Genomic DNA, 27,326 nt, shown 5'->3' with positions numbered 1-27,326 from the left:
GAAGGAAAGAATACTGTGCTAAATATAGACAGAGTTTTTGTTCTAAAGATATGCATTGCAGGGGCACTGGGTGGCTCAGTCTGTTGAGCAGCCAGCTCTGGATTTCAGCTCAGGTCATGATCTCGGAGTCCTGGGATCGAGCCATGCGTCAGGCTCCACGCTCAGCAGAGAGTCTCCTTGAGGATTCTCTCTCGCCTTCTCCTTCTGCCCCTCCCCCAACTGACGTGGGTGACCGTGCTCTTTCTCTCTTAAAAAAATAAATAAATCTAAAATAAAAAAATAAAGATGTGCATTGCAGTATTCGGTTTGTAGCACTGTAATAATTTCATTATCTCTGGCAGAAAACTAGGTGCATAGAACACTGCCTGAGGATGCCTGAGATATGGGAAAAATACACAATCCGGAGAGTTTTCTTGAGGCTTAATAGAAAGAAAACACCATGTAGCATATATAAAACAGTAAATGGTTAGACTGCCCAAGACCCTAAAAATACAATGAGGGAACTAGTTCTTTGTCCTGTAATAGGTCCACTGTAGATGCAGGATGATCTCACCTTGAGATCCTTAACTACATCTGCATCTCCCTGCTGAGCACGGAGTCCGACTCGTGAATTCATAAAGATATTCTCTGATATTTTGTTCTTTATGTTTCTAAGTTTTGCTTTTTCACATTTATATTTTTAATACACTTGAACTTCTGTTTTTCTTTATGGTATGAAATAGAAAATTCTTTTCTTTTTTCATATAAACTATGGTGTCCTAACACCATTCATTGAAAAATTGATCTTTCCCCGACTGATCTGTAGTACTAGTTCTGGTAGATATCAAGTTTTTGTATGTGTGTGTATATTAGTTGTGTATTGCTGCACAACAAGTTATCCCAAAACTTAGCAGCTAAAAACAACAAAAATTTGTTATCTGATAGTTTCTGTAGGTTAGGGAATCTGGGAATGATCTAGATGGATAGTTCTGGCTCAAGGTTTCTTACAAGGTCAAAACTAAGGGGTCATCCAGGGCAGCAGTTACCTCAAAGCTATACTGGGACAGGACCCACTTCTAAGTGGCTGTTGGCCAGCTTCCGGTCCTCACTGGCTGTTGACAAGAGACCTCAATCAGTTCCTTGCCACATGAGTCTCTCCATAGTGTTGCTCACAATGTGGCAGTTTGGGGCGCCTGGGTCGGTCAAGAGGCTGCCTTCAGCTGGTGTCATGATCCCAAGGTCCTGGGATCGAGCCCCACATTGGGGTCCCTGCTCAGCGGGGAGCCTGCTTCTCCCTCTGCCTGCCGCTCCCCCTGCTTGTGTTCTCTCTCTCTGTCAAATAAACAAATAAAATCTTAAAAAAAAAAAAAAAAAAAAACAATGTGGCAGCTTGCTTACCCTCTGAGTGAGAGACTGAAGAACAAAGTGAGAAAGAGCTCCCAAGATAAGAATCACTATATAATCCAATCTCAGAAGTGATATCCCATCACTTCTGCCATATTCTATTATTTAGAAGTGAGTCATTAAATCCACACTCAGGGGGAGGGGTAACACAAGAATGTGAATATCTGGAGGTGGGGATTATTGGTGCCATCTAGAGCTGCCTACCACAGTTTCCATTTATTGTTTTATACCCACCAGTGTCGTTACCACACTATCTTACTGTAGCTTTATAGTAAATCTTATTATCTAGAAGGGTAGGTTCCCCTACTTATTTATTCTCCAAATGCGTCTTGCCTAGTTGGGGAATCTAAAAATAGAATCTAGGGATGCGTGGGTGGCTCAGTTAAGTATCTGCCTTTGGCTCAGCTCATGATGTGGGGTCCTGGAATCAAGCCCCACATCAGGCTCCCTGATCAGTGGGGAGTCTGCTTCTCCTTCTGCCCCTCCCTCCTGTTTGTGTGTTCTCTCTCTCTCTGATAAATAAATAAAAATCTTTTAAAAAATCTTTAAATAAATAAGTAATAATAAATAAATAAACATAAAATAAATAATAAATAAATAAACATAGATTCTAGAACCAGCTTATTCAGTTCAATGAAAAACCCATCAACATTTTTATTAAATTGCATTACATTAATAGATTCATTTGCAAATCAATATTTTATGATATTGAGTCTTCCCATCCACTTATATGGTTTATCTCTCATATATTGGGAAGTTCACCAGAGGCTTAGAGGAAAAGAACTGTTTAGGATGCCTTTTCAGTAAAATATCTCAGACAAATTTCTTCTGTCTGGGCTTCCAATGGAAAAATTTAATGGTAATGCACAGTGTACAGAGGGTTTGTGTTGCCTCAGTTCCTGGGTTAGCAGTTTTAAGGTCTATTTCCATGTTGAAGTTCTGTGGGTCCACTACACTGTGTATTCTCTTCTTATAAGAACAGCATCTGTCTTCCTTTGGGGAGCTGCCGCTTCTCCCGCTTCAACCAGGTGTTTCTAACCCTGGCTGCCAATCACAGTGCCCTGAGCACAAGAATAAGTACAGGTCCTAGTCCAGGCCAATCACAGCACCTCCTTGGATTTTATCAAACTGGGATTCAGGGAAGTGGTCCCTCTCTCTCAGGTAAGAGGCTAAGAGGCTGAGATCTCCAAGTTTTTAGACTGGTGAAATAAATATGTCTGACAAAATGAAGTTAAGATGAAGAAAGACACTGAGATGAGAGATGGAGACATCTTGGTGGTGGCCAGGTGCCTGGTGCTAGATGTTTGGTGCCAGATGCTTGGTACCAGACGCATCCCTGTCCTGCTTCAGTTTGATTAGGTGAGCCAGATAAACTCCCATTTTGCCCAACTTCTTGCAACCAAAATTCGTGACATGCATCTGTCTTCTTGCTAATTTACATAGACCCTGCCATTCACTTAAAAACTCTTTGTCAAATCTCATTCCTCATTAATTTATTAACATAAAGCCCTTTTCTAAATTATATTTACACCAATTATGATCATTTCGTCTTCTAACAATAGGAAATATGTATGGAGCATGTACTATGTGTCAGTCATCAAAGAACAGTGATAACTAAGTGTTCCAAGGAACACAATTAAGATATGTGCCTTAGCAAAATTAATGTAAGACATAAGTAGTGAAACCGTGACTTAAATCTCATTTGAACTTCACCAAAATCCTGCAAGAAAGCTCAGAGAGGGGTCAGTAATTACTCCATGCTTCTATAGCGAATAAATAGTGGAACCAAAACTGGAACCTGGATTTTTGACTAAGTCAGAGTTGTTTTGAATATCCTGTACCGCTTAAACTGAGAAAATACTTTTGGATCCTTATACTTTAAAAAGGATAGCTCCCAATCCTCTTTCCATCAGGTTCCAATTTCCTACCAAGTTGCAGCAGAGAGGTATGGGTGCTTCCTGAACTTTAATAGTTAAACAGAAACAAAATTAGGTCATCAAGCAATACAGAGAAATCACACTTTCCAGTCGGCAAGATTTTTTGTCTCCACGGCCCCCCCAAGTGCAAGGCACCTTGGGAGTTGTAGTCTTGGGGCACAGAGTCCTGCGGCCGGGGGCGCTGACTCATTGGGACCCAATCAGCAGAGAGCCAACTTGCTCTCCGCGCAGCGATTGGCTCGAAATCAGCGCCCGCCCTCCCCGCGGCGCCCTCGCGGCGTCGCGAGTTAAAGGCAGCACCCCGGCCGGGCGGAGTGTGGGTGCTTGTGGTGTCCTCCGTACCGTCGTCTGTGAAACAGCAGTGCGGCCATGGCAGAACCACAGCCCGCGTCCAGCGGCCTCACGGACGACGCTGCCCTCGGTTGCTGCTCCGACCCGGATCCCAGCACTAAGGTGGGTGCAGAGCCTGCTTCTGAGTAGCGGCCCCGCAGGGCGCAGCTGGGGCCCCTGGGGGGAGCACATCCCCGGGCTCAGCCAGGCCCGGCTGGGGCTGGGTTCGAACCCCATCCGGCCGCCGCTGCAGCTCCGGCCGCTTGGGGCGGACCAGAGTGGGCCGGGTGAAGGGCTAGTGGTGTCCAGTAGGGGATCGTGAGAGGATCCATTTCCCCAGAGACTGGGACCTCGCTTGCATTAACTTGTTTATTTTGGGACGGTAACTGGAAGCCACGGCCAACCCCGAATCAGATCCCTTGTCTGTGGTGTGCGTGTTGCCGGGGTCAATAGCTATGGCGGGTGAGAGCAGCTTCAGAACTCCGAGTCCAGGGTAGAAGGTCTTTATCCCTGCCGGCCCCTCCTAGCCTACTCTGGCTGCCGGCTTAACTCCGCCGAACTAATCGGATCTCTCCGAGTTTAACTGCGTTCCAAAGTTCGCTTTTGCTTTTTCTGTGGTTGCTCACGGCCACACTTCTGCCCTCCCTGTGCTTGGTGGCGCCCAGGAGAGCTGACAGTAATCGTGAAGCTTAGATCCAAAGGGCATCTTGGAACGATCCTCTCATTGCCCCCTGAGACCCAGTAAGAGGAATGCCCTGTTGCATCCCTCCAGCTCACTTACATGTCTGCAGTGAGTCAGTGTAACTCATTCAGGTGTGGTGGCTCCACGCTGGCAGGATTTGACACAGCAGCCCCTTGGGGGCTTATTCCAGTGTACTGTCAGTGTCAGTAAACGTCTTTGTATTTTTTTCATTAGATTGGGGAATTTCTAAATTCCCTGAAGATTGAATGTGTGTCGATGAGTTTGCCCCCTGCTTGCTCTTTGCCTTCAGGGTGAAGAGTCAGACACCTCTGGTTGCTAAAGCCTTTGACTAGCACCTAGTGCTTAGCTTAGGAAAAACAGTAGTCACTGCGAAGTTAAGGGGGAAGAAATAAAGAAAGAACGAAATATATTTCCTCCTACACTCATTTCACTTGTATACCCTCTAATAGTATTATTATTATGTAGTATAAATACCTAGTTACTTCACATAATATAAACTGAGTCATTCAGTATAAATTAATTTCCTAGATAACTGGGGATTTTATGTACTGGGCTGTTTAAAAAGATTTCAGCTAGATCTTTATAAAATTTGTTAAGTACATATTCTGGCATTCTTAATTTACACTACACATCATTGAAATTTCTCTTGGTTATATGGAGTAATTACTTCAGGAAATCAGTAAGTTTTGGCCCTGCAATCCCATGTGCGGGACATAAAATAGACATGCAGTAGCAGCTGGTATTCCTCCATGTGCCAGGCCCTGGGTTGTTGTTTGAAGTACATGACTTAATTTAATCCTCGCGAGAACCCTATGAAGAAGGCATAATTATCATCTCTAGTTTACAAATAAGGAGACTCCAGCTTAGAAGTATTGAATAACTTGTCCAGAGAGGCGCCCACACTCTCAACCTCCACCCTTATTCTGCTTCTGGAGTGCTGACTTCAGCAATTTTGGAACTTGACATGAAGGAGAGTAAAAAGACTTTTAAGTGAATTAAATTCAGCCTCATGGCTGATCACCTGCTATATATACAGAGCAGGTACGTTTGGGGGTTACTGGGATGAACAAGATGAGGTCTCTTCACCAAAAGGACCAACCCTAACATAAGACAGAGCTGGGATTAATGTGCTGTTGAAATTATAGAGCACTCTGGGAGCATAAGAGGTAGAAATTTTGGAAGGTAGCATCTGTGGTATGGTATATACATGGGGTATTTGACATCTGAAGACCTACACTTGAATCCCCAGATCTATTGTTGGCTGTAGTGATCTTAGCAGGGCACTGGGGCTGAATTTGTAAAAGCAATATAAAGACAGCTGCAAGGAGGATAAAGTGTATTATTTTTCTCTAAACTATGAAAAGTGATGCAGTTCAACTCTGGGGATCAGGGAGTACTTCAACCAGAAGGTGGGGGTGGGCCTAGGTCTTGAAAGATGGATGGGGTTCCAAAATCATCTAGGAGACAGAGTTACGTGGGAGGGGGCATTCTAGGTGGAGGAAAGATCTGAGCAAAAATGTTGTGAGATGGCAGAAAGATGCAGTGCAGGCATGTTCTGGAGAGGTGAGTTACATGTTTTTGGTTGAAGTTCAGGTTATCTAAGCAGTGGAGCTGTGGTGGAAAAGGCTAGAATGCAAGGTTGGAGCCTCACTCTCATGGAGAGAGCTTTGAATGTCACATCTAAGGAAGCTGGATTTATATAAGTAATAGGGAATCATTCAGGGTTTCAAAGCATTTTGTAGAGTAGATTGGAGGGATCCAGGTGTGGAGGTGATGAGGACACCTGAAAGGTTCTTCCAGAAGATGAAATAAGGCCTGGTTTGGAAAGGAGAGGGTAGTGGTGGTAGAAAGTCAACTTGCCTGTTGATCATCTGCATCTTTGTCATGAAGGGCAGGCCAAGGAATGTACAGCCACACGACATCCTGGGTAGTATTATTGGCCATCTGTCTTCATGAGGCCAAATACTTATTTTCCCAAGTGATAATATCCTGAAATTAATTTTTTTTTACAGTCTCTGTCAGTGTCCTTTAATGTAATAATTTGGAATCCTGTCCCATCTGAGTGGTAGGTGATAGGGTCAGGGAAAACTTTGAGTGTTGGTGATACTTAAGCTGAGTTTTACCAAGTACAAAGGAAGTAGCTAGGTAGAATTGGGTGTAGGGGTAGGTGGAAGAGAGAATGGAAAGGAGGAAGGAAGGAGAATGGCCAGATAGATGAATGACTGTTCTAGGCAGAGAGAGTCCTAGTAAGTATAAAAAGCATATGACATCAGAGAACTGATGCAGGAATTGACAGATAATATGAGACTGAAGTTGTAGGCAGTGGGAGTTGAGGGGAAGGTATGCAAGACAATCATCAGGATGCTCAAAGAGAATATGAGCACCCCTCACCCCATTATGTTTGTTTTTCTCACCCTGTAAAATTTCTATTTGGTAAATATATTTTATAATATATATATTATTAGTATATTTGTACATGTATATAATTAAAATAAATAACATATTTATAGGGGGTGCATGCTCTCTTTTTTAACTGATAAAGGTATACCAAAAACATTCAAAATGACCAGTTTAGGGGAGTGCTAACAAATGATGAAGTTAGAGAAGTATGCAATAACCATATGTGCTTGCTTTTGGGACTTTCTTTTAAAAGCTGTGAAGCACCACTGAAGGAATGATTTTTATTTTATTTATTTATTTGAGAGAGTGTGTGCAAGGTGGGGGAGGGGCAGAGGGGCAGGGAGGGGGAGAGAATCCCAAGCAGACTCCCTGAGCATGGAGCGCAATGCAGGGCTTGATCTCACAACCCTGAGATCATGACCTGAGCCAAAACCAAGAGTCGGACGCTTAACCTACTGAAGTACCAAGCACCTCTAAAGGAATGATTTTTTTTTTTAATCCAGAAATTTTCACTATAGAAAGATCACTCTGGTACTTTATGGGAAGGTCAGTGGCTTGCATCTGGGTAAGCGTGCAAGAACCAGAGACCAGGGCGGCAAGGACAGGCATCCAGGGAGGGAGGAGTGAGGACATGAGCAAGGTAGTGCTAATTAGAAAGACAAGGAGCAAGATTCCAGAGGGATTTAAGCAGTCAGGTTGATAGGACACTTGGACTGGATTACAGAGAAGTGGGGAGGGAGAAATCTAGGAAGACTCCAGGTGTCTGACTTGGCCTGACAAGGGACTCTAGAGACACTATGCTAAGCACTTTCATGCATTATCCCGTATACTTTCCAGCTCAACCCTACGAGCTGAGAACTATAATTATCCCCATTCTAAAGATGTGAAAACTAAGGTTCAAGAAAAGTAATGATTTACTCAAGGTAATGGTAGAGCCAGCATTTGAACCATATTGACTCTGAAGAATTATTTCTCTCACACTTGTGTGTTTTCTCTCCCTTTGCATGAGATTTTAAAGGCCTCATGATCCTGAGGGCTTCTAGGATTTTCCTGTTTCTATTATCTGTTGTACAAGTAGTCTGTCAGGTGTGTTTCCTAATATCACAGGTAATTTTTAACTTAAAAAAATTTCCTTTGTGTCTCCTATTTCTGCCGCCTTTATCTGTAGGGTGAATATACTTGAAGTATGTCTTTGGCTGTTGAGTTATAGAGTGGAAAGGAAAGAACCAAATGAAACCAATTTAGATAAGATAGAATAAATGTAAAGGGAGTGGCTGAATTATTTTCAGGAACAATTTATCACATTCTGACATAGGTTGAGTCAGGCAAATAACACTGGAAGGAGGAAGATAGTGAAGAAAAAAATATATCAAACCATCTTCTACATCAACCGTGCACTCCAGCTGTTACATAGAAAACAATTTTGTTCCCCTCAGATGTGCTTGTATTTCCAAAAGGGTCTTTCACTGAAGGCAATTGTGACTTTAAAAAGTCAGGAGAAAACAAAACTTGATCCATTTTTGTCTTACAGGAGATATGATACCTAGGGGTGAAGAGTTAAGCCCTGAACCCTTTGATGAGAATGTGACATTTGGTTAACTCTAGCTGTTTCCCAAGAAACAAAAATAGTGTTTGTTGCTTAGCAGTATTGCTTATGTTAAAAATAACTTGATTGGTAAATTGCATCTGGAGAGGGAGAATTATCAATACCTAATAGGGAGTCATGGCTTTGGGCTTCCCTGAATGTAGTGGCTCTTACAACTGCCCCTTGTGGAGATTCTGGAAGCTGTGCTGTGGGATTGCTCCTAGAGTTACTGGTTCTTTGGTACACAGGGCTTCTACACCAGGGTGATTCCTGCTCCTACCCAGTGCAGATCTTCTCCCTGTACCCGAGCTGTACGGACTTCTTTAAGTACACCTGCTGAAGAGGGACACCTAGCCCTGCTCTGGTGGCAAACTGTTTTTCTGATTGAAACCCTTTCAGCCTGTGGTTGTCCTGTGAGTCTGAATGTTGAGTTGAAGACTGGGGGTGATGGAACACTTTTGAAAATTCACTGGGAAAGAGAGTAGATGGGCTCCAAAGGGAGTTGGCCTCACTGTTATTAAGGCCAAAACACACACTTTAAGCCAAAGAAATCTTAGTATTTCTGAAAATTTAGCTAATGCAGGTTTGAGACCTCTCTTGTCTGAGGACTGAATGTGATAGAGGCCATGGAGATCCTGATCTTGATTTTGAGTAAGATGGAATATCTTACAGAGCTCCTTGGCAACAGTTCTGGAGAAATGAGTGTCTGCATCATTAGAAAGAGACATATGGTGACCAAACATACCCCATTGTTGGGGAAATTGTATAAAATACATTTGGAGACTTTTTCTGGGAACATGGAGTACACATACTTTTCCCTATTCCTCCTGGTAGGTACAGCTAAACACTCTGGACATTTTATATAAAATAAACGTAGGAAGACAACTGAAAGGTGGAGGGAAGAAGCAGACTAGCTAGGGGCCTTGAGACCCTAGCAGCAACATGGTGGCGAGCTTCCTGAGTTTTGTTTTTGCCTCATTTAGCCCAGACTCGGAGCTACAGAAATGTCAATGGGTGCAGACAAAATCAAACCAAACCCAATGAAAACCTGCTCTCCATTCACAGGACCTGGAAATAGGCAGTATTTCCTGATAAGGCAGGAAACTTTTAGACAATAACAGCTCTACTACAGCCAAACACCACAGAAAAAACTGTGGCTTCATCCCTTCCTATCCCAGCAAAGGCTGGGTGGGGAACCTAGTCTTTGCTGAACAGGTTGCAATGAGGGGTCCACCCTCCCCCTGCCAGGGTGGGATCAGAGAAGGTTGAATAGGAGGCCACGACTTTCATCTCAACAGACAATAACCAGCTTTCCCCACTTGCTGTATTAATGGAGAAATATGGGGAACCTGAAATTCTACCCCAGCCCAGCAGTGGAAATATTTTAAGACAATTATAAATGGGAGAGAGTAAAGAGGTTTCTGTACTTCACTCAAATTGATAAAACGATGACACCAAGTGACTGTGATGACTTATATATAATTGAACGCCTAGAGCAACCTAGAGAACGCCTAGAGAAAGCTATACAAAGAGTGCATGAAGAAACACTACAGATAAGTCAAAATGAAATTATAAAAAATGTTCCAGTAACCCACAGGAAGGCAAAGAAAAAGTTGACAGAAAACAAAACAAAAGTAAATAAAATAGCCAACTTAAGCCCTAGTATTGCAATAATTACATTAGGTATAAATACACCAATTAGAGATTAGCAGGGTGGATTTAAAAACATGCCCCAACTTATCTATGTACGAGATAATTAACTAAACATTGTGGTAATCATTTCACAACATACATGAATCAAGTCATTAGGCTGTATACTTTAAACTTATCCGTGCTATATGTCAATTATATCTCAATATAACTGAAATAAAAGAAAATGAAAACATGCCTGAAATATATGCTGTCTGCATGAAACTCACTTCAAATATAATAATAGAGGCAAGTTAAAAGGATGGAATAAGATTATTATGGAAACATTAATCAAAAGAAAGCAAGAATGGCTATATTCATACCAAATAAAGTAGCCTCCAGAGCAAAGAAAATTGTCATAGGTAGAAGTATATTTATATAATGATAAAAGGATCAGTTGACCAAGAAGACATAGCAATCCTAAATGTGTGTGCACTAAAAAACAGGTGCAAAAAAATATGAAGCAAAAACTGATTTAGGGGCGCCTGAGTGGCTTAGTCGGTTAAGTGTCTGCCTTCAGCTCAGGTCATGATCCCAGGGCCCTGGGATCGAGCCCCGCATCGGGCTCACTGCTCAGTGGAGAGCCTGCTTCTCCCTCTCCCTCTGCCTGCCACTCTGTCTGTGCTCTCTATCTCTCTGTCAAATAAATAAATAAAATCTTTAAAAAAAAAAACTGATTTAATGGAAAGGAGAAATAGAAAAATTCACACTTGTAGTTGGAGATTTCTATACTCCTCTCTCAACAATTGATAGTACTAGACAGAAAATTAGCAAGGATATAGACAAATTCTGCAACACCATCAGTGAACAAGATCTGATCCACCTTTAAAGAACACTCCACCCAATAACAGAATACATTTTTGTTTTCAAGTGCCCATAGAATGTATACCAAGACAGACCATGTCATGGGCCCCTAAATCAACTTCAACAAATTTAATATTATTGAAATAATACAGAGTGCACTTTTCGACCACAATAGAATCAAACGAGAAATCCGCAGAAACGTAACAGGAAAATCTCCAAACACTTGGAAACTAAATAACACTCTTCTAAATAATTTGTGGATCAAGAGGAGGTCTCAAGGGAAATTAAAAAAAAAATTGAATGAAAATGAGAAAGGAATCTCAGTTAAGACAGTTCTAAGAGGGAAATTTATATTACTAAATGCATACATTAGAAAAAAGAAGTCTCAAATCAATAATTCGAGTTCCCTCCTCAAGAACCTAGAAGAAGAGCAAAATAACCAAAGGAAGCAGAAGGAAGGAAATAATAAAAAGCAGAAATCATTGAGGATAATAGAGAAAATCAGTGAAACAAAGCTGGTTCTTTGAGGAAAAAAAAAACCAGTAGAATTGATAAAATTGTAGCAACACTGACAAAATAGAAGACACAAGTTACAATATTAGGAATGAAATAGGGGATACCACTACAGATTGCAGACATCAGAAGGATAATAAGGGAATATTAAAAACAACTCTGTACATGTAAATTTGACAATTTACATCAAGTGGACCAATTCCTTGAAAAAACACAAACCACCATAACTTTTACCCATATGAAATAAATAATGTGATGCTCTATAACATGAGGAAATTGAATTCATAATTAAGAACTTCCAAAAAAGATATCTCAAGGCCCAGATGATTTCACTGGAGAATTCTTCCAAAAATTAAAGAAAAATTAACCTCAATTATATACAATCCCTTTAAAAGTTGAAGAGGAGGGAACACTTCCTGATTCATTTTATTTTTTTATTTTTTTACTTTTTTTTTTCCAAATTTTAACTTAAATTCTAGGTAACATACGTGTAATATTGTTTTTAGGAGTAGGATTTAGTTATTCATCACTTGCATATAACACCCAGTGCTCATCATAACAAGTGCTGTCCTTAATAACCATCACCCATTTAGCCGACCCCCCCACCCACCTCCCTCCATCAACCCTAAGTTTGTTCTCTACCTGATTCATTTTATAAAGCTAGTATTACTCCAATACCAAAAACCAGATAAAGACAGCACAAAAAAAGAAAATTACTAATATCCCTCATGAATATAGAGGTAAAAATCCTTGACAAAATATTAGCACATATAATCTAGCAATGTATAAAAAAAATTATAACTAAGTAGGGTTTATTCCAGGTATGCAAAGCTGGTTCAGTATCCAAAAATCAATCAAAGTAACCCATTATATTAGAGGCTAAAGAAGAAAAATCCCATGATCATGTTAATTGATGCAAAAAAGGCATTTGACAAAATTCAGCACCATCCATGTTTAAATTTTTTTTTCCAGAAAAAAAAATAGGAATGGAGGGGAACTATTCAACTTGATAAAGATCATCTATAAAAAATTTACATTTTACTTAATGATGGTGCTTTTGCCCTAATTTGGGGGAACATGATAAGGATGTTTGTTCTCACCATTCTTACTGAATATAGTGCTAGAAGTTCTAGCCAGTGCAGTAAGGTAAGAAAAGGAAGTAACAGTCATTCAGATTGGAAGGAAGAAATAAAACTGTCCCTATTTGCAGAGGACATGATTGTACATAGGAAATCCTAAGGAATCTACAGAAAACTCTTCTAGGACTAGTAAGTGCTTTCATTGACGTCACAGGACAGAAGATAAACATATGAAAATCAATTCTATTTCTCTATACTAGCAGAAAACACATGAGCACCAAGATTAAAAATAAAATTGCTCAACAAAATTTCTTAGGTATAAATCCACCATATATAGGACTTATATGCTGAAAATTACACAGTACTGATGAAGATTTAAATAATAGAGACATACTGTGTTCATCATTAGAAGACTCAGCATAGTAAAAATGTCAGTCCTCCACAAATTGATATACATGTTTAACATGAATTCTTTCGGTAGGTAAAATCATTCTGAAACTTCTGTGAAAGGCACATAAGCTAGAATAATGAAATTTTGAAAAGAATGAAGTGGAAGGAATCAGTCTATCTGATTTTAAGACTTACTATATAGCTACAGTAATCACTACTTTGTGGTATTGGCAGAGAAGACACAGATTAGTGGAACAGAATAGAGAACCCAGAAATAGACCCACACTAATATACCCTACAGATTTTCAGCAAAGATGTAACTCAGTTCAATGGAGAAAGGATAGGTTTTTCAATAAATTGTGCTTGGGCAACAGAACATCCATAGGTTTAAAAAAAAATTTTTTTTACCCAAGTCTCACATCTTAACACCAAAAAATCCATTTAGAGGTGCTCAAAGGGACCTTGGCCCTTTGGTTCACATCCCTGTCCCACCTTTATAATTTTGTCAGGATGATATTGCAGACACGTAGGATGTGCACTAGAAACATCCTTGATTGTACTGTCAAAGTTTTTTCAAAGTAGTTTTGAGCTAATTAAATTTGGACAATGCTCTCCTAAAGCCTGATTATTTATATTACTCTTTTTATAGAGGAAAGGAGCAAATCTTTTTTACCTACTAGCCATTCCAGAAAACCCAAAGATAGTTTTAGGCATAAGACAGCTTTAATTGTCCAAATTTGAAGCATGATAAGGGAAAGACAAAGTTAAGAACTGTCTGATGAGATAGGACATGAATGTAAGTCCTACTTTTTAAAACACAAGATATATTTATTTTAAACAATATTTTAGATCCATAGCAATAAATAGTCATTTTTAGGGGTTTTTGAGGAAGGGTCACTCAGGTGTTTACCAGAAGTAAGAGAGTTGACAGAATATGTTGGTGATAAAAAGCAAACTATTAGCATAGAATAACTTGAGCATTTTATAAAAAGCAAGCCCTGCTTGTTTTTTATATCCAAATAACATTTTTGTAGCAAAGGATTTATAAGCCTGTTTTTTCTGAATAAATCCACTAATATTGAATATACCTTTAAATTTTTTTGCCATGTATAGACTTACTTTAAGGTTAAAAATGGGAGTAGAGTGTGTATTTTTTTTTTAAGATTTTATCTATTTGACAGAGAGAGAGCGAGCACAAGCAGGGGGAGCAGCAGAGGGAGAAGCAGACTCCCCGCTGAGCAGGGAGCCCGACATGGGGCTTGACATGAGCTGAGCTGAAGGCAGACGCTTAACCGACTGAGCCACCCAGGCGCCCCTAGAGTGTGTATTTCATCTATACATTTACTTGGAAATAATCTGTTTATTATATTGAGTCTTCTCAGCTGGAACAGTGCTGTATTTTTCCATTTTTCTCTCTTTTTCATTTTAAGATTTTACTTATTTATTTGACAGAGAGACACAGTAAGAGAGGGAACACAAGCAGGGGGAGTGGGAGAGGGAGAAGCAGGCTTCCTGCCGAGCAGGGAGCCCGATGCGGGGCTCGATCCCAGGACCCTGGGATCATGACCTGAGCCGAAGGCAGACGCTTAACAGACTGAGCCACCCAGGTGCCCCACTATGTATAGACTTTTAAAGGTTCATTTTAATACTCATTTATATGTATGTAGTTAGTTTTAGTACATAGCGATGTTATTGTAGGTAATAAAATTAAAAGTCTTAGCATTACTTTTAAGATGTAATTACTCTGAATAGTATATTAAATAAACCATACATATATGTATCTTTTTAAACTTAATATACCATGTGAATGCCCCGTGCCATTTAATATACCTCTAAAGCAGCATTTTAAATGTATTCAAAATATTCTATTATGCCTGTGTCATTATTTATCTATTTCTTTGTTGTTAGAGGCAGTTTAGCCAAGGTAGTTGAAAGCAAGGACTTTGGAACCAAACTGCTTTTTCTCTGACACTCTCTCAGCAGTAAAGTGGGGGTGGTGATAATACATATCTCATAGGGTTGTTGTGAAGAATGTACGAGTTGATTTCTGTAAATCATTTGGAGCAGTGTCTGGCGTGCAGTTATTATGTAAGTGTAATTTTTTTTTTTTTTTGCGGTAATGTTGGATGCTGCTTGATTGGAAAGAAAAATCATAGTGAAAGTTCATTTACTCATTCAACAAATGTTTATTGGGTATCTACTCTGTGCCAGATTCTGTTCTGAGGTGCATCAGTAAATAAAACAAACACCCCTGTCCTTATGGAGTTTATATCCTAATGGGGAAAGAAAAATAATAAAAGATAAATATAGTAAATAGCATATTGAAAGGTGACAAGTACTATGGAAAAAGAAAATGAAAAAAAGGGGTAAGTGGAGAGTTATGGTGTTCAGTGAAGGCCTCATTGGGAAGATGACATTTGAGCAGAGTTCAAAAGATTAGAAGTTCAAAAGATTAGAAGCTTTTCCCTTTTTCAGCTGCTTGTTGAAACTGAGACCTTTAGGAGTGCAGCACCTGCCAGAGGAAAGCAATCCAAGCATTCTAGAAACATGTAATTTCCAAGCCAACTGCCTTATATGTGATGATAAGCTGGGGAGGGGCGCCTGGCTGGCTCAGTCCGTAGAGCCTGCAACTCTTGATCTCAGGGTCCTGAGTTCAAGCCTCACATTGGGTGTGGAGCCTACTTCTAAATAAAGATTTAAAAAAAAAAAAAAGTGGCTCTGGGCAAAGAGCCTTCTAGCAGAGGCCCTCAGTGAGTTGCTGAAGACTGCAGTGGAGCTGAGTGAGTAGGCGAGAGGACGGGTGAGCGAGGCAACGGGGGCCAACCATAGAGGGCCACTGTAGGGACTTCAGCTTTGACTCTGAGTGAAATGGGGAGCCTTCCAGGGTTTTTGACTAGAAGAGTGATCTAAATTAACTTTAAAAGATTTCCCCAATAATAGATTTTAAGGGACAAGGTGAGAGAGGAGTACCAACTAGGCTGGGTGGGAGGTGGAATAGCTGGGATCGGTGCTAGCAGAGGTGGTGAGAAGTGTAGAGTCAAAGAATTTAGGGAAATTAGCTTTCTTGTGTCCAAAAAAGGACAGTTTTATGCTGATAGAATTGACACCTAATAGCTTAATGGTGAGTGAGGGGACAAAAAAACTCATTAGAAGAGTAAAATAAAGGGCGCCTGGGTGGCTCAGTTGGTTAAGCGACTGCCTTCGGCTCACGTCATGATCCTGGAGTCCTGGGATCGAGTCCCACGTTGGGCTCCCTGCTCAGCAGGGAGTCTGCCTCTCTCTCTGACCCTCCCCCCTCTCATGCTCTCTATCTCTATCTCATTCTCTCTCTCAAATAAATAAATAAAATCTTTAAAAAAAAAAAAAGAGTAAAATAAAAACAGGAGTTCCAGGGACCATCTCAATATAGGGACAAGTAGTAGTAAATGTAAATAATATAGGAGCTCCTATATTACACTGTAAGACAACAATTCAGGTTTATAGAAATGTCCTCGAGTCATCAAAATAAGTAAATTCTGCATGTTTTCAAAGCAGATAGGTACATAGCTGAGGTTTTGTGTATGCAACAGTAACTAATATTTTTCGAATAGTTTTAATCATTTGGAAAACCTGTGTGTATAGATCCCACCTACCTGACCAAAGTTCAAACAGTGCCTTGTTTTAATCTGTGCTAAACAAGAATATGAAGTGGAATTGTTTTTTTGCTCATTTTGATCTCCCTTCGTTGCAGTCACAGAGTGACTTTGTAGGTTTTTTTCCGATTTTGTCCAGTGGGGAAAACCAAGGCCTCATTGTGAGCTCCAGGCCACTACCTGGATGTCAGGAGCTGCTTTTCCCTTTTTCAGCTGCTTGTTGAAACTGAGACCTTAAGGAGTGCAGCACCTGCCAGAGGAAAGCAATCCAAGCATTCTAGAAACATGTAATTTCCGAGCCAACTGCCTTATATGTGATGATAAGCTGTGAATGAAGAATCAAATTATTATATTCATTAAGATCTACTTATTAAGATAAAGTAGTTCTTAGGCTAGTTTTATTTTAAATGAAGATTTTAATGCTTAAAATAAGAGTTCACTCTGGTTGCTTAAAAATTTAACAAAATAGGGATGCCTGGGTGGTGCAGTTGGTTAAGCGTCTGCCTTCTGCTCAGGTCATGATCCCAGGGGGATCGAGTCCCGCATCGGGCTCCTTGCTGAGCGGGGAACCTACTTCTCCCTCTTCCTGCTGCTCCCCCTGCTTGTGCTTTTTCTCTCTCTCTCCGATAAACAAATAAAATCTTAAAAAAAATTAACAAAATAGAAAACACTTCCTAATGATGCTGAATGAGTAAAAATACACTTGTATTTTATATGAGTTATAGGGGAGAGATGTCTGTGTGTCTGCAAAGGGAGAGTTCAGAATTTTCAGGCCTGTTTTGTCAAGCTGTGGGTATAACAGGAAAAAAATCTGTTAGGAAGCACAATGTAGTTAATGGACTCATGGTTTGGAAGGCATCTATGGTAGAAAGAGACCTGAACTTAGAATAAGAAGGCTGGGACAATTAATTTAATCACCTTGGGTGTGTTTCTCATCTATAAAATGGGGCCATTGATACCTATAGATAGTAATACTTCATGGTTACTGTACCAAATGAAGGCAAAGTATTATTACTAATGCCATTAAGAATCTTAACTATATGAATTAAAATAGTCTACCTTTTTCTCAGTGAAGTCAAGCCTTTTGTTTCCTGATTTGTGAATTGGACAGTTTCACAATGGTTTTAGAGACAGTAACTTTTTACCCTTTTAGTTATTTAGAGTCTAGGATCTTGTGAGTAACTTCTTGCTATGGTTACCAATAAATAGTTCTGGAAAGGCATTTATGCATTCATTTAACACATTTTACAGTAATTGTATTCTTTATTTGTAACATCACTATCTCATTTTGGGTCATCCAAAAGCGGACTGGATATAAGGATTTGGTTGTAAGTAGTTTATTTGGGAGGTAGTCAGAGAAAGTTCTGTGGAGTGGGGAACGGAGGCAATAAAAAGTATGTAGAAGTGGATTACCCCTGAGAGCAACTGGGCTTTAATCCTGCAGGGAAGTCTCTGAGAGGCTGTGTGGAACACGCTGTAGAACTGTCCCACTAAGGGCCAGGGGAGCCAGGTTTTTTATCCACTGTTGGTTGAGGGTCATTTGGAGGGTGTGAACTCCCTGGCACTTTGGGCCTGTCCCACACAGGGGCCTGTTCTTATGACCAGGAAATATCCTTGGGCAGAGAGCTGTAGGCAGTGTAAGTGGTAGGTGTGGAGACCAGGTAAGGCTGAGGGGACAAAGTTGCTTTCTTCTGAAACATTGTGTTACAAAGGCTGACCGTATCTTGCAATAGAAAGCACAATTAAGTGCCAGATATCACACCTGTTTAATAGGCACTGTTTCTCCTTAGGATTTTCTGTTGCAGCAGACCATGCTACGAATTAAGGATCCTAAGAAGTCATTGGATTTTTATACTAGAGTCCTTGGAATGACGTAAGTAAACTATTTATTGGCGCCTGTAATGGTTAAATGCATAGCTTTGCAAATATAGGGAATGTTTCTGGATCCATTTAAAAAATGGATTAAACTTTTCTTCAAAAATCACAGAAGTCCTTTCGGCCCGGCGTCTGGGACTAGGCTCGCTGGCTGAGTACTGGGGTGTTCTCTCACTCCTTTCTCTCTGAGAGCTGTTTAATCCTTAATGTGTTCAAATCCTTTTAATGTTATGTCCTCTTATTTACTTTGGAAAAGATATAGTTATAAAGATGAATTACTTAGAAAATGAATGAGTTTACCTGAAATTGGCCGTCTGTCTCATTTTTTATAGGATGTATTCTTATTTGCTGAACAGGTGATATCCACTGATCTTGTAATCCTTAAAGCATATTTGTTTATTTTTCTTGATTTGTTTCCCTGAATAACATGAGGGGTTTTGTTTGTTTCTGACAAGATAGATACATAAAGAATAAAATTAAATTTTAAACTGACTGCCTGGATAACCTCCATTGACATTGAGAGAAAAATTCAAGTAATACAGTATATGTTTGTTTAGAAAATCTGACCAGTTCAGAAAAATACAAAATAAAAAGTGGCCGCCTCCCTTTCCCAGTCCTTGTCCCCAAAGATAACTGCTGTTAACAATTTCTTATAGTTTTTTCCAGAAAAAGCAGTTTAGCAAATGTTTATTTATTTTTTATATTTAAAAGACAGAATGAAAACAAATACATTGTGGGTGCCTGGGTGGCTCAGTCGTTAGGCATCTGCCTTCAGCTCAGGTCATGATCCCAGGGTCCTTGGATCGAGCCCCACATAGGGCTCCCTGCTCAGCGGGAAGCCTGCTTCTCCCTCTCCCACTCCCCCTGCTTGTGTTCCCTTTCTGGCTGTGTCTCTGTCAAATAAATAAATAAAATCTTTAAAAAAAAAAAAGCCCCAAAAAACAAATACATTGAACATTCGGTATTTGCCAGGCACCTTACATATTTTTCATTCAGTCTCCACAGTAGCTCATGAAATAGTTTATTCCCCATTTTACAGATGAAGGAAGAAACCAAAGTTTAAAGACATTAAGTTACTGGCCCCAAATGCCACAATGGATGAATGGCAGAGGGGGAATTCGAATCCAGATCTGATCGACTCCAGTGTTGACCTTGTTTTTCAAGAGCCCCCAAACAGGGTGCAATTTGACATTATACTGAAAGATATGCTCGCTGAGAAAAGCGCATTACAACAGGTTCATTTGCTCCAGTTCCCACCAGATTGGTGTGTAAGGCTTGTGCAGTCTGCTTTAGTAGGTGCAGAGATAGGCTTTCATGGCTGGAGTATTTGAGGTGTTCGATACTTTATTATAAACATGTTAGAGTAAATCTTACTTGTGGTAAGTCAGTGCTGTCTCAGTGGGCCAAGGTGTTTTACATAGCAGTGATAGTTAAAAGATTTGAAATAGAGCTTAGAAACTTTCCATTTGCTAGGTAGGCTTCAGCTGTTCTCTCTTATTGATTATGAATAAGGTCATCTTTGAGCATTTAGTCCTCAATAATCTAAATAAAACCGTATTGTGTCCATCCTCATTTCTACCCTACTCCTTGCAAAATAATTTAAATTCACTTTATAGGCCATGACTTCAACTATCTTTTTTGGGGGGGGGAGGGGCAGAAGGAGAGGGAGAGAGAGAATCTTAAGCAGGCTCCATGTCCAGTATGGAGCCCCATGCAGGGCTCGATCTCCCGACCCTGAGATCATGACCTGAGCCCAAATCAAGAGTTGGACGCTTGGGGCACCTGGGTGGCTCAGTTGGTTAAGCGGCTACCTTCGGCTCAGGTCGTGATCCTGGGGTCTTGGGATCGAGCCCACGTCTGGCTCCCTGCTCAGCGGAGAGCCTGCTTCTCCCTCTCCCTCTGTTTGCTGCTCTCTCTGCTTGTGTTCTCTATCTCTCTGTCAAATAAATAAATAAAATCTTAAAAAAAAAAAAAAGAGTTGGACTCTTGACTGAGCCACCCAGGCACCCCTTCAACTATCTTTTTTAAAACTTTAGGATTGGTAATTCATTCACTCTTTGTCTCTTCTCAGTCTCTCCCTTTCCACTGGCTCTTTTCCCTCAACCTACAAACAAGCTGAAACCTTTATTCTAGCATAATTCTTGCCCTATTTCCCATTATCACCCATCGTCTATATAGGTCAACTGTGCTTGCTCACCTCCCCTTGTCTCCATCAGGGAAGTCCACCTTCTGCTGCCCCATGCTACTGAAACTGCCCTCAGGACCTTTCCATATCTAGTCACCTGTTCACAGTCTTAATGCTGTGTGACCTTTCTGCAGTATTTCATATGGTTAACCACTGTATTGTTGACATTCACATCTTCTGTGATATTCATCTGTCTATCCTCACTTTCTATTCCTAGGAGTTTTGGCATAATAAGATATTTTATTTAACTGAATGTCATATATCTGAAAGAACAATAAGGCAATGCATTGTATTTTTCACCAAAAATGGACAGAATTTTCTTCTGAAGATACCTTTTCCCATTTATAAACAAGTACCATAATTCCAGCTAAATTTCATTATGTTTGAAGAATTATAAAAGTTTATTTTGTAAAAACTTTTTTATTTCACTTATATTTACAGTTGAATAGGTTTTTTCAGTGAGATATTTTCATTGATTTCCCCCTGCTTTTCCTATTAAATAGGCTCATATTCTTAGTAGAACTTGAATATTGTCATGTTGATTTTAATATGAATATGTTTTAATAAAACAATCTTTCCTGTTATTAATTGATTTCAGCTTGTTGTTTAATTTCAGGCTACTCCAAAAATTAGATTTTCCCACTATGAAATTCTCACTCTATTTCTTGGCTTATGAGGAAAAAAATGACATCCCAAAAGATAAAGATGAAAAAGTAGCATGGGTATTCTCCAGGAAAGCTACCCTTGAACTGACACAGTGAGTATCAGTTTTTATCTTTCTGTACAGTCTACATTTTTATAAACCTTTTTTCCTTACTTACAAGCTTAATTCAAACCAGGTCTCCTTAATCACTTTGCATTTGTAACAGCCTGAGTCTTTTATGATGGATTTTTGGTCTTTGTCTTGTTCTGGTGCATAGTTAGGGGTAAGTGAGATCATTATCTTTTGGATAGAGAATATAAGTAAGACAAAATTGGCAAGATAACTTGCCAAATGATAACTAATGAATTTAGACACTACTAGAACTAAGGTCTTAATTCCAACATTTTAGGAATGTTGTTTTTATTCTTTATGTTGTTTCTGTGTCCTTTGGAACAACTAACAAAAGAGCATTTATTTCAGGGTGTGTGATTTAGTGTGTCCCTGACTCAGAACAGCTCTGGAATTAGACAGACCTAGACATGAGTGTTGGCTCTGATAGCTCTGCGACCCTGAACATGTTCTGTCACCCCCTTAAGTGGCAGTCTTCTTCATGAAATGGAGACTTGAATCTTAGCCCATGGAGCTGTTTGGAAGATTTAATGAGATCCTCAAACAAATAAATGCCCTCTATAAAGTACAATAAATGACAGTTGCTACTGTTATCATTATTGTTATCCAGATGCTTGGTTTTATCTCAAGTCTAATTAAAATCATATTTTATGCATTTGCCTTTTCTATAGCTGAAACCTTAATATTTATAGTAGCAAAGATGAAACCAAGTATATGAAGTTGCATACATACATGCCAAGATTTCAGAGAGATTATTGCAGTAGAGTATCTGTTCTACAGGTCACTTGTAATGCTCTTTTCCCTCCTTTTGTAGCAATTGGGGCACAGAAGGTGATGAGACCCAGAGTTACCACAGTGGCAACTCAGACCCTCGAGGGTTTGGTATGTTGGCCTGTTCCTATGTAGTATACATGGATTTGTGTGATTTATTTTAGGTGTGATTTGTGTGATTTGTGCATTAGGTACTTATTAAGAATACTTATTAAGTATTAATACTTATTAAGAATAATCGACTTCTTAGGAGTATAGTTGTTTTAATTTTCCATGAAAAATTTGATTTAGGAGTTAATTTCATAGTATCCATCTAAACCCTACATTTACTCTCTCACAATGATTTCACTTTTCAGTCTCAGTATTATATTTCCAGTAGACTTTTTAATTAAAAAAAACAAAACTGTGGTTGATAATAACCCCCCATTTCTGCTAGCATATACTTCTGTCCTGATCTAGAACCTCTCAGTCAAGATGACAGGAATACAGGCTTAAATTGGCTGCTATATAGTCAGAGGCCACAACAAACCTATTAAGTATGAGTAAATGATTACTTTTTCTTGGTAGTTATTCTTAACAGATTGAACTATACATGAGCCCAATATTGGGCTTATTTTAAATAATTTATAACTCAGAGCTACTAATTAGCTTATTATATGCAGCCAGTTAGATTCTTGTTCTTTAATACAAGTTTTGAACTTACTTGATTCAGTCACTTTTCAGGTGCCTTAATGTTTTGAAATAAACTAGTTTTGGAAGCTAGTTGTGGCCCTTGGATACCCTGCAGTAATTATTTCTTCCTTCTGTCTGCCTTGTTTTGGGGGTGGCCCCCTAAGGTCACATTGGAATCGCTGTTCCTGATGTACACGGTGCTTGTAAAAGATTTGAAGAGCTGGGAGTCAAATTTGTGAAGAAACCTGATGATGGTGAGTTTGCTGCTTGCTTTCTCCTGGCTTCTCTTCAGTTACATAACATTTACGAAGCAACCACGGAGGCTACTGTTGTAGTCAGTCCCTCTGGTTGCAAGTAACTTTGAAGAAGTCCACTTCAGCCAGCATAAGGAGAACAGAGGAATGGAAAAATACCCAGGTATCTTAGGGAACTAAAACAGCAAGTAGGGCAGCTTGACAAGGGACTAGATGCAGAGTCTGGACAGCCATCAAAAACCTAGGCTCTCTCCCCACCCTTTGACCTTACCATATTCTCTCACTGGCCCCTGGTTTTCACTATTTCAGGGTGTATCTAGCCACCCCAAAATAAGTTCCTTAAAGCCTGTGTTATCTGATTTTAATATAATGACACCACATCTCCTTAGTTAATAAATGGCTGGTCTTTGATTTTTATTCTTCTACAACCTTTGCATGTCCTTATGTTTTAGGTGTATGTCTAGAAGTAGTGTATATATCTAGATTTTGTTGGATTTATATGTATTATAATTATTCTACTTAGATCTCTTTCTGCCAGCATATTATTTCAATTTTTATTTGAAACATTTCACATTTCATTTTAATCCTTTTCTTTTTTTCAATTAAGAGATTTGATATCCAGATACCCTCCCAGACTGGGATATTACTGATTAATTTTTTCTTTTTCTTTGGCCTTGGCTTTTATTTTATTTTTTATTTTTAAGTTATCTCTACACCCAACCTAGGGCTCAAACTTACAACCCCGAGTCAAGAGTTGCATGCTCTATTAACTGAGCCAGCCAGGTGCCCCCTGGCCTTGGCTTTTTTTTTTTAATATATATATCAAAGTCCTTTTCTCTGTGTATCTCTTGCAGCATCTTTTGGGTTTTTCTGTCTTTCTATTAAGTATCTCAACCAAAACTGTTTTCAGAGGGTTTTTTGTGAGGCAAAACTTTTGAGACTTTGTATGCCTCAGACCCATATCTTTGTATATGAATGGCAATTTTGTTGAATATAAAATCTTAGGTTTATTCTCCTTTGATCTTGAAAATACAACTCCATGGTCTTATTTTTCTATCCGGTGTTGCTATTGAAAAATCTGCTGATTCAGGTTATCTTCTGTTTTGTTCTGGAAGCTTTTGTTATATTTGTTATTTCTTTGTTCTTTGTAGATTTCCTCACAGTAGCATACCAATTAGCTAATTTTTCCTCAAATGTATCTGTTCTGATAGTCATCTTTTGTGTTCTCATCTATTGTATTCTTAATTTCAGCTATTATAATTTTGATCCCTAGTTTTTGCTCAGTTCCTTAAATATTTTCTTGTTCTTGTTTCATATTGGTTATAGTTCATACTATTCATCACTTTTACGTGTTTTAATAGCTCTTGGTCTGTTGGTTTAATATTTGTTCTTCTGTTTGAATCTATAATCCATTTGTTTTATGGTTATGTTCCTCAAGTTCTTGTTACTTTGATCTCTGAGGAGTTGTTGTCATTGCAACTCTTACTATTCCAGTGCATCAGGCAGTGTGAAAGGGGGGAGGCTAGACCCCAGTCTTTAAATGCTCTCAGGAAGATGAGCCAGGCAGAGATCCCTAGGTAGGCCCCTGAAAACGAGAGTTAAACACCTTGCATTCTGCAGAACAGCTCTTCCGTCACATCTTCTTCCCCTCTGTCCCTCAGAGAGAAGGAGTCTTCGTAGGAGACACTTCCTTCTGAGATGCTCATTCCCTAACCCTGATTGTGTGAAAAGTGAAGGCTGGGGAGATCGGTTGGTTCTCACCTGTTTTTGTCAGTTCCTCACAGGTGTAAGACTTCTGTGCTGCCCTCATTTACTCCTGAGGGCATCGGAACTAGTCGTGTGAACCCCCCTGGTGTGGGGGCAGGAGCTGATGCCCAAGGCACTGGGAGGAGCAAGACCCAAAGTAACAAATCCCCTTCTGTTTATTCTCCCACGGCCATGATGGACTGCCTTCTGGTCCAGGCCCAAACTACCCATTTCCACACGGACCAGGTTAAAACAGTCACCCCATCCCCACTTCTTCCTCTCCCCAGTCATCACCCCAGTTCTCACTTTTTTTTTTTTTTTTTTTTTTTCATTTTCCATATATGTTCCTCTGGGGTTGATCTTAGGGAAAAGAGCCAGAGAGAGATAGGAGTCAAACTAATTTAAAATCTTGGTCCCAAAATAGATTGCTGAGGTCAATTTTTCCATTTAAGCAAACAACTCTACTACTAGACCTATTAGCCTCTCAATCCCAGTTGTGAATTCCTGGGAGAAAGACTGATTGACAGCTTGAGTGACCTAGAATAGTGTTTAAAGAGTTCGTTATGACCCAAGCCTCTGGGTCTTTTGGCTGTGTGGGTATGCCATGCTACCTGCTCGAACACCTCCCTATTCTCTTTTCCTGTTTAAAGTAAGACAGCCTCCCGGGGTGCCTGGGTGGCTCAGTCAGTTAAGCATCTGACTCTTGGTTTTGGCTCAGGTCATGATCTCAGAGTCCTGGGATCAAGCCCTGCATCAGGCTCCATTGTCAGCATGGGAGTCTGCTTGAGATTCTCTCCCTTTCCTTCTGCCCCTCCCCCTGCTTGCACACACTCTCTCTCTCTCTCAAATAATAAAATCTTAAAAAAGTAAAATAAGACAATCTCTTTGACTACTCAACAGGTAGCATGAAATTCATCATGAAGGTGAAGTAAAAATCTGATGCTTATAACTGCAGCCAGTTACACAGTTTATTTCAGGAGAGCTGGTTCCCAGCTATGTGTAGAAGATACGTGTTAGTCGTTCTGAAAAGCATGCATTTGGGCAACACTGACAATAGAATTGTCTAAAGTTAAAACTATAAACAAAATAGAGATGAACCATGAGAGACAATGGACTCTGAAAAACAAACTGAGGGTTCTAGAGGGGAGGGGGGTGGGAGGATGGGTGAGCATGGTGATGGGTATTAAAGAGGGCACGTTCTGCATGGAGCACTGGGTGTTATACGCAAACAATGAATCATGGAACACTACATCAAAAACTAATGATGTAATGTATGGTGATTAACATAACAAAAAATTAAAAAACTATAAACAAAATAATGTACTTTGTCAAAATGCAAATTAACATTTGGATTAATAAAAAATATTAATTTTAGGGGCACCTGGGTAGCTCAGTTGTTAAGCGTCTGCCTTCGGCTTAGGTCACGATCCCAGGGTCCTGGGATCGAGCCCCGCATCGGGCTCCCTGCTCCGCAGGAAGCCTGCTTCTCCCTCTCCCATTCCCCCTGCTTGTGTTCCCTCTCTCGCTGTGTCTCTCTCTGTCAAATAAATAAAATCTTAAAATATATATATAAATATATATATTAATTTTAGATTTTAAAAAAGTCTCTTTTATAATGAAATTCATTTCATCTTACAGGTAAAATGAAAGGCCTGGCATTTATCCAAGATCCCGATGGCTACTGGATTGAAATTTTGAATCCTAACAAAATGACAACTATTATTTAGTTCTGTGAGAATACTGCTTTGCGATTTCAGTGAAGACCTTGTGGGAGGTAAAAAAGGAAATGGTGTGATTCAAGATATTCAGATAACAGAAACATCTAGGACTGAAGAATCATTGTCCCAATTAAGATTATTCTGAAGTCCATTCCTCTTTCCTATTTCAGCTATGTTTTTCACCTAACTGTTCAGTCATTGTGATTTTAAAGTAATGCTTTGCCTTATGTCCTTGAATGTGTTAAATAACTTTACTTTTTAAGGTAATAATTAGAACAATTCCCTTCAGAGGCTGCATTTGCCTTCTTTCTCCTAAATGTGATTTCTCTACAAGTCTGCCTTTGAATCATCATTCTCAAAAAAAAATTAACAAGATTTTGTTGTGGTTACCTTCAGGTGTTTCAGTTCCTCAGAAATAAGTTTTCTCAATGAAAAGTAAAGAACACTGAACAAAAATGAAACCTCATGTATACTTCAAATAGCAAGTCAGAATCAGACTGACAAGGATGTTGATAGAAAAACTAATTTCTTCTTACTTACAAAGTACTTTCAAAGTTCAAGGACTAACCTCTTTATTTGGGGATGGGGCGGTGGATGGGAAGAATATTTACTGGGTATACAGACACTGGGCTAGGCTGTCACATACCTCATTTAATCCTCCCAGCTATCCTCTATCCTGTGAGAAAGAAGGCAGGCTAGACATGTAAAATAACTTTAATGAGTTAAGGCAATATAAATGGGCTCAAGTAATCGAGATCTGATCCTCATTTTTAGTATTTAGATTGCACTTCACAAATTAGTACCTCACAAGACCTCCTCCACTCGCCTCTGCTGTGAAAACCTCGGTGAGTTCGAACGTGGTCCTCTCAGTCGTAGGGACTGAGCACT

At 39.6% G+C, this 27,326-nt stretch overlaps 1 protein-coding gene across 1 annotated transcript; it reads left to right on the top strand.

Annotated features, from left to right (window-relative positions):
* The first annotated feature begins 3,589 nt into the window (after window positions 1-3,589).
* Window positions 3,590-26,899, top strand: GLO1 (glyoxalase I). Its single transcript, XM_045866826.2, has 6 exons — window positions 3,590-3,773; window positions 18,236-18,318; window positions 21,122-21,262; window positions 22,092-22,159; window positions 22,885-22,974; window positions 26,359-26,899. The coding sequence occupies exons 1-6, from the start codon at window positions 3,690-3,692 to the stop codon at window positions 26,445-26,447; spliced, it is 555 nt and encodes a 184-aa protein (XP_045722782.1). The 5' UTR covers window positions 3,590-3,689; the 3' UTR covers window positions 26,448-26,899.
* Window positions 26,900-27,326: the final 427 nt, after the last annotated feature.

This window comes from Mirounga angustirostris, unplaced genomic scaffold, assembly GCF_029215605.1.
Source record: "Mirounga angustirostris isolate CCGP_5_RB_7025 unplaced genomic scaffold, mMirAng1.0.hap1 SCAF_8, whole genome shotgun sequence".
NCBI lineage: Eukaryota > Metazoa > Chordata > Mammalia > Carnivora > Phocidae > Mirounga > Mirounga angustirostris.
The sequence above is the reverse complement of the archived record's forward strand: the minus strand, read 5'-3'. Positions and strand labels throughout refer to the sequence as shown.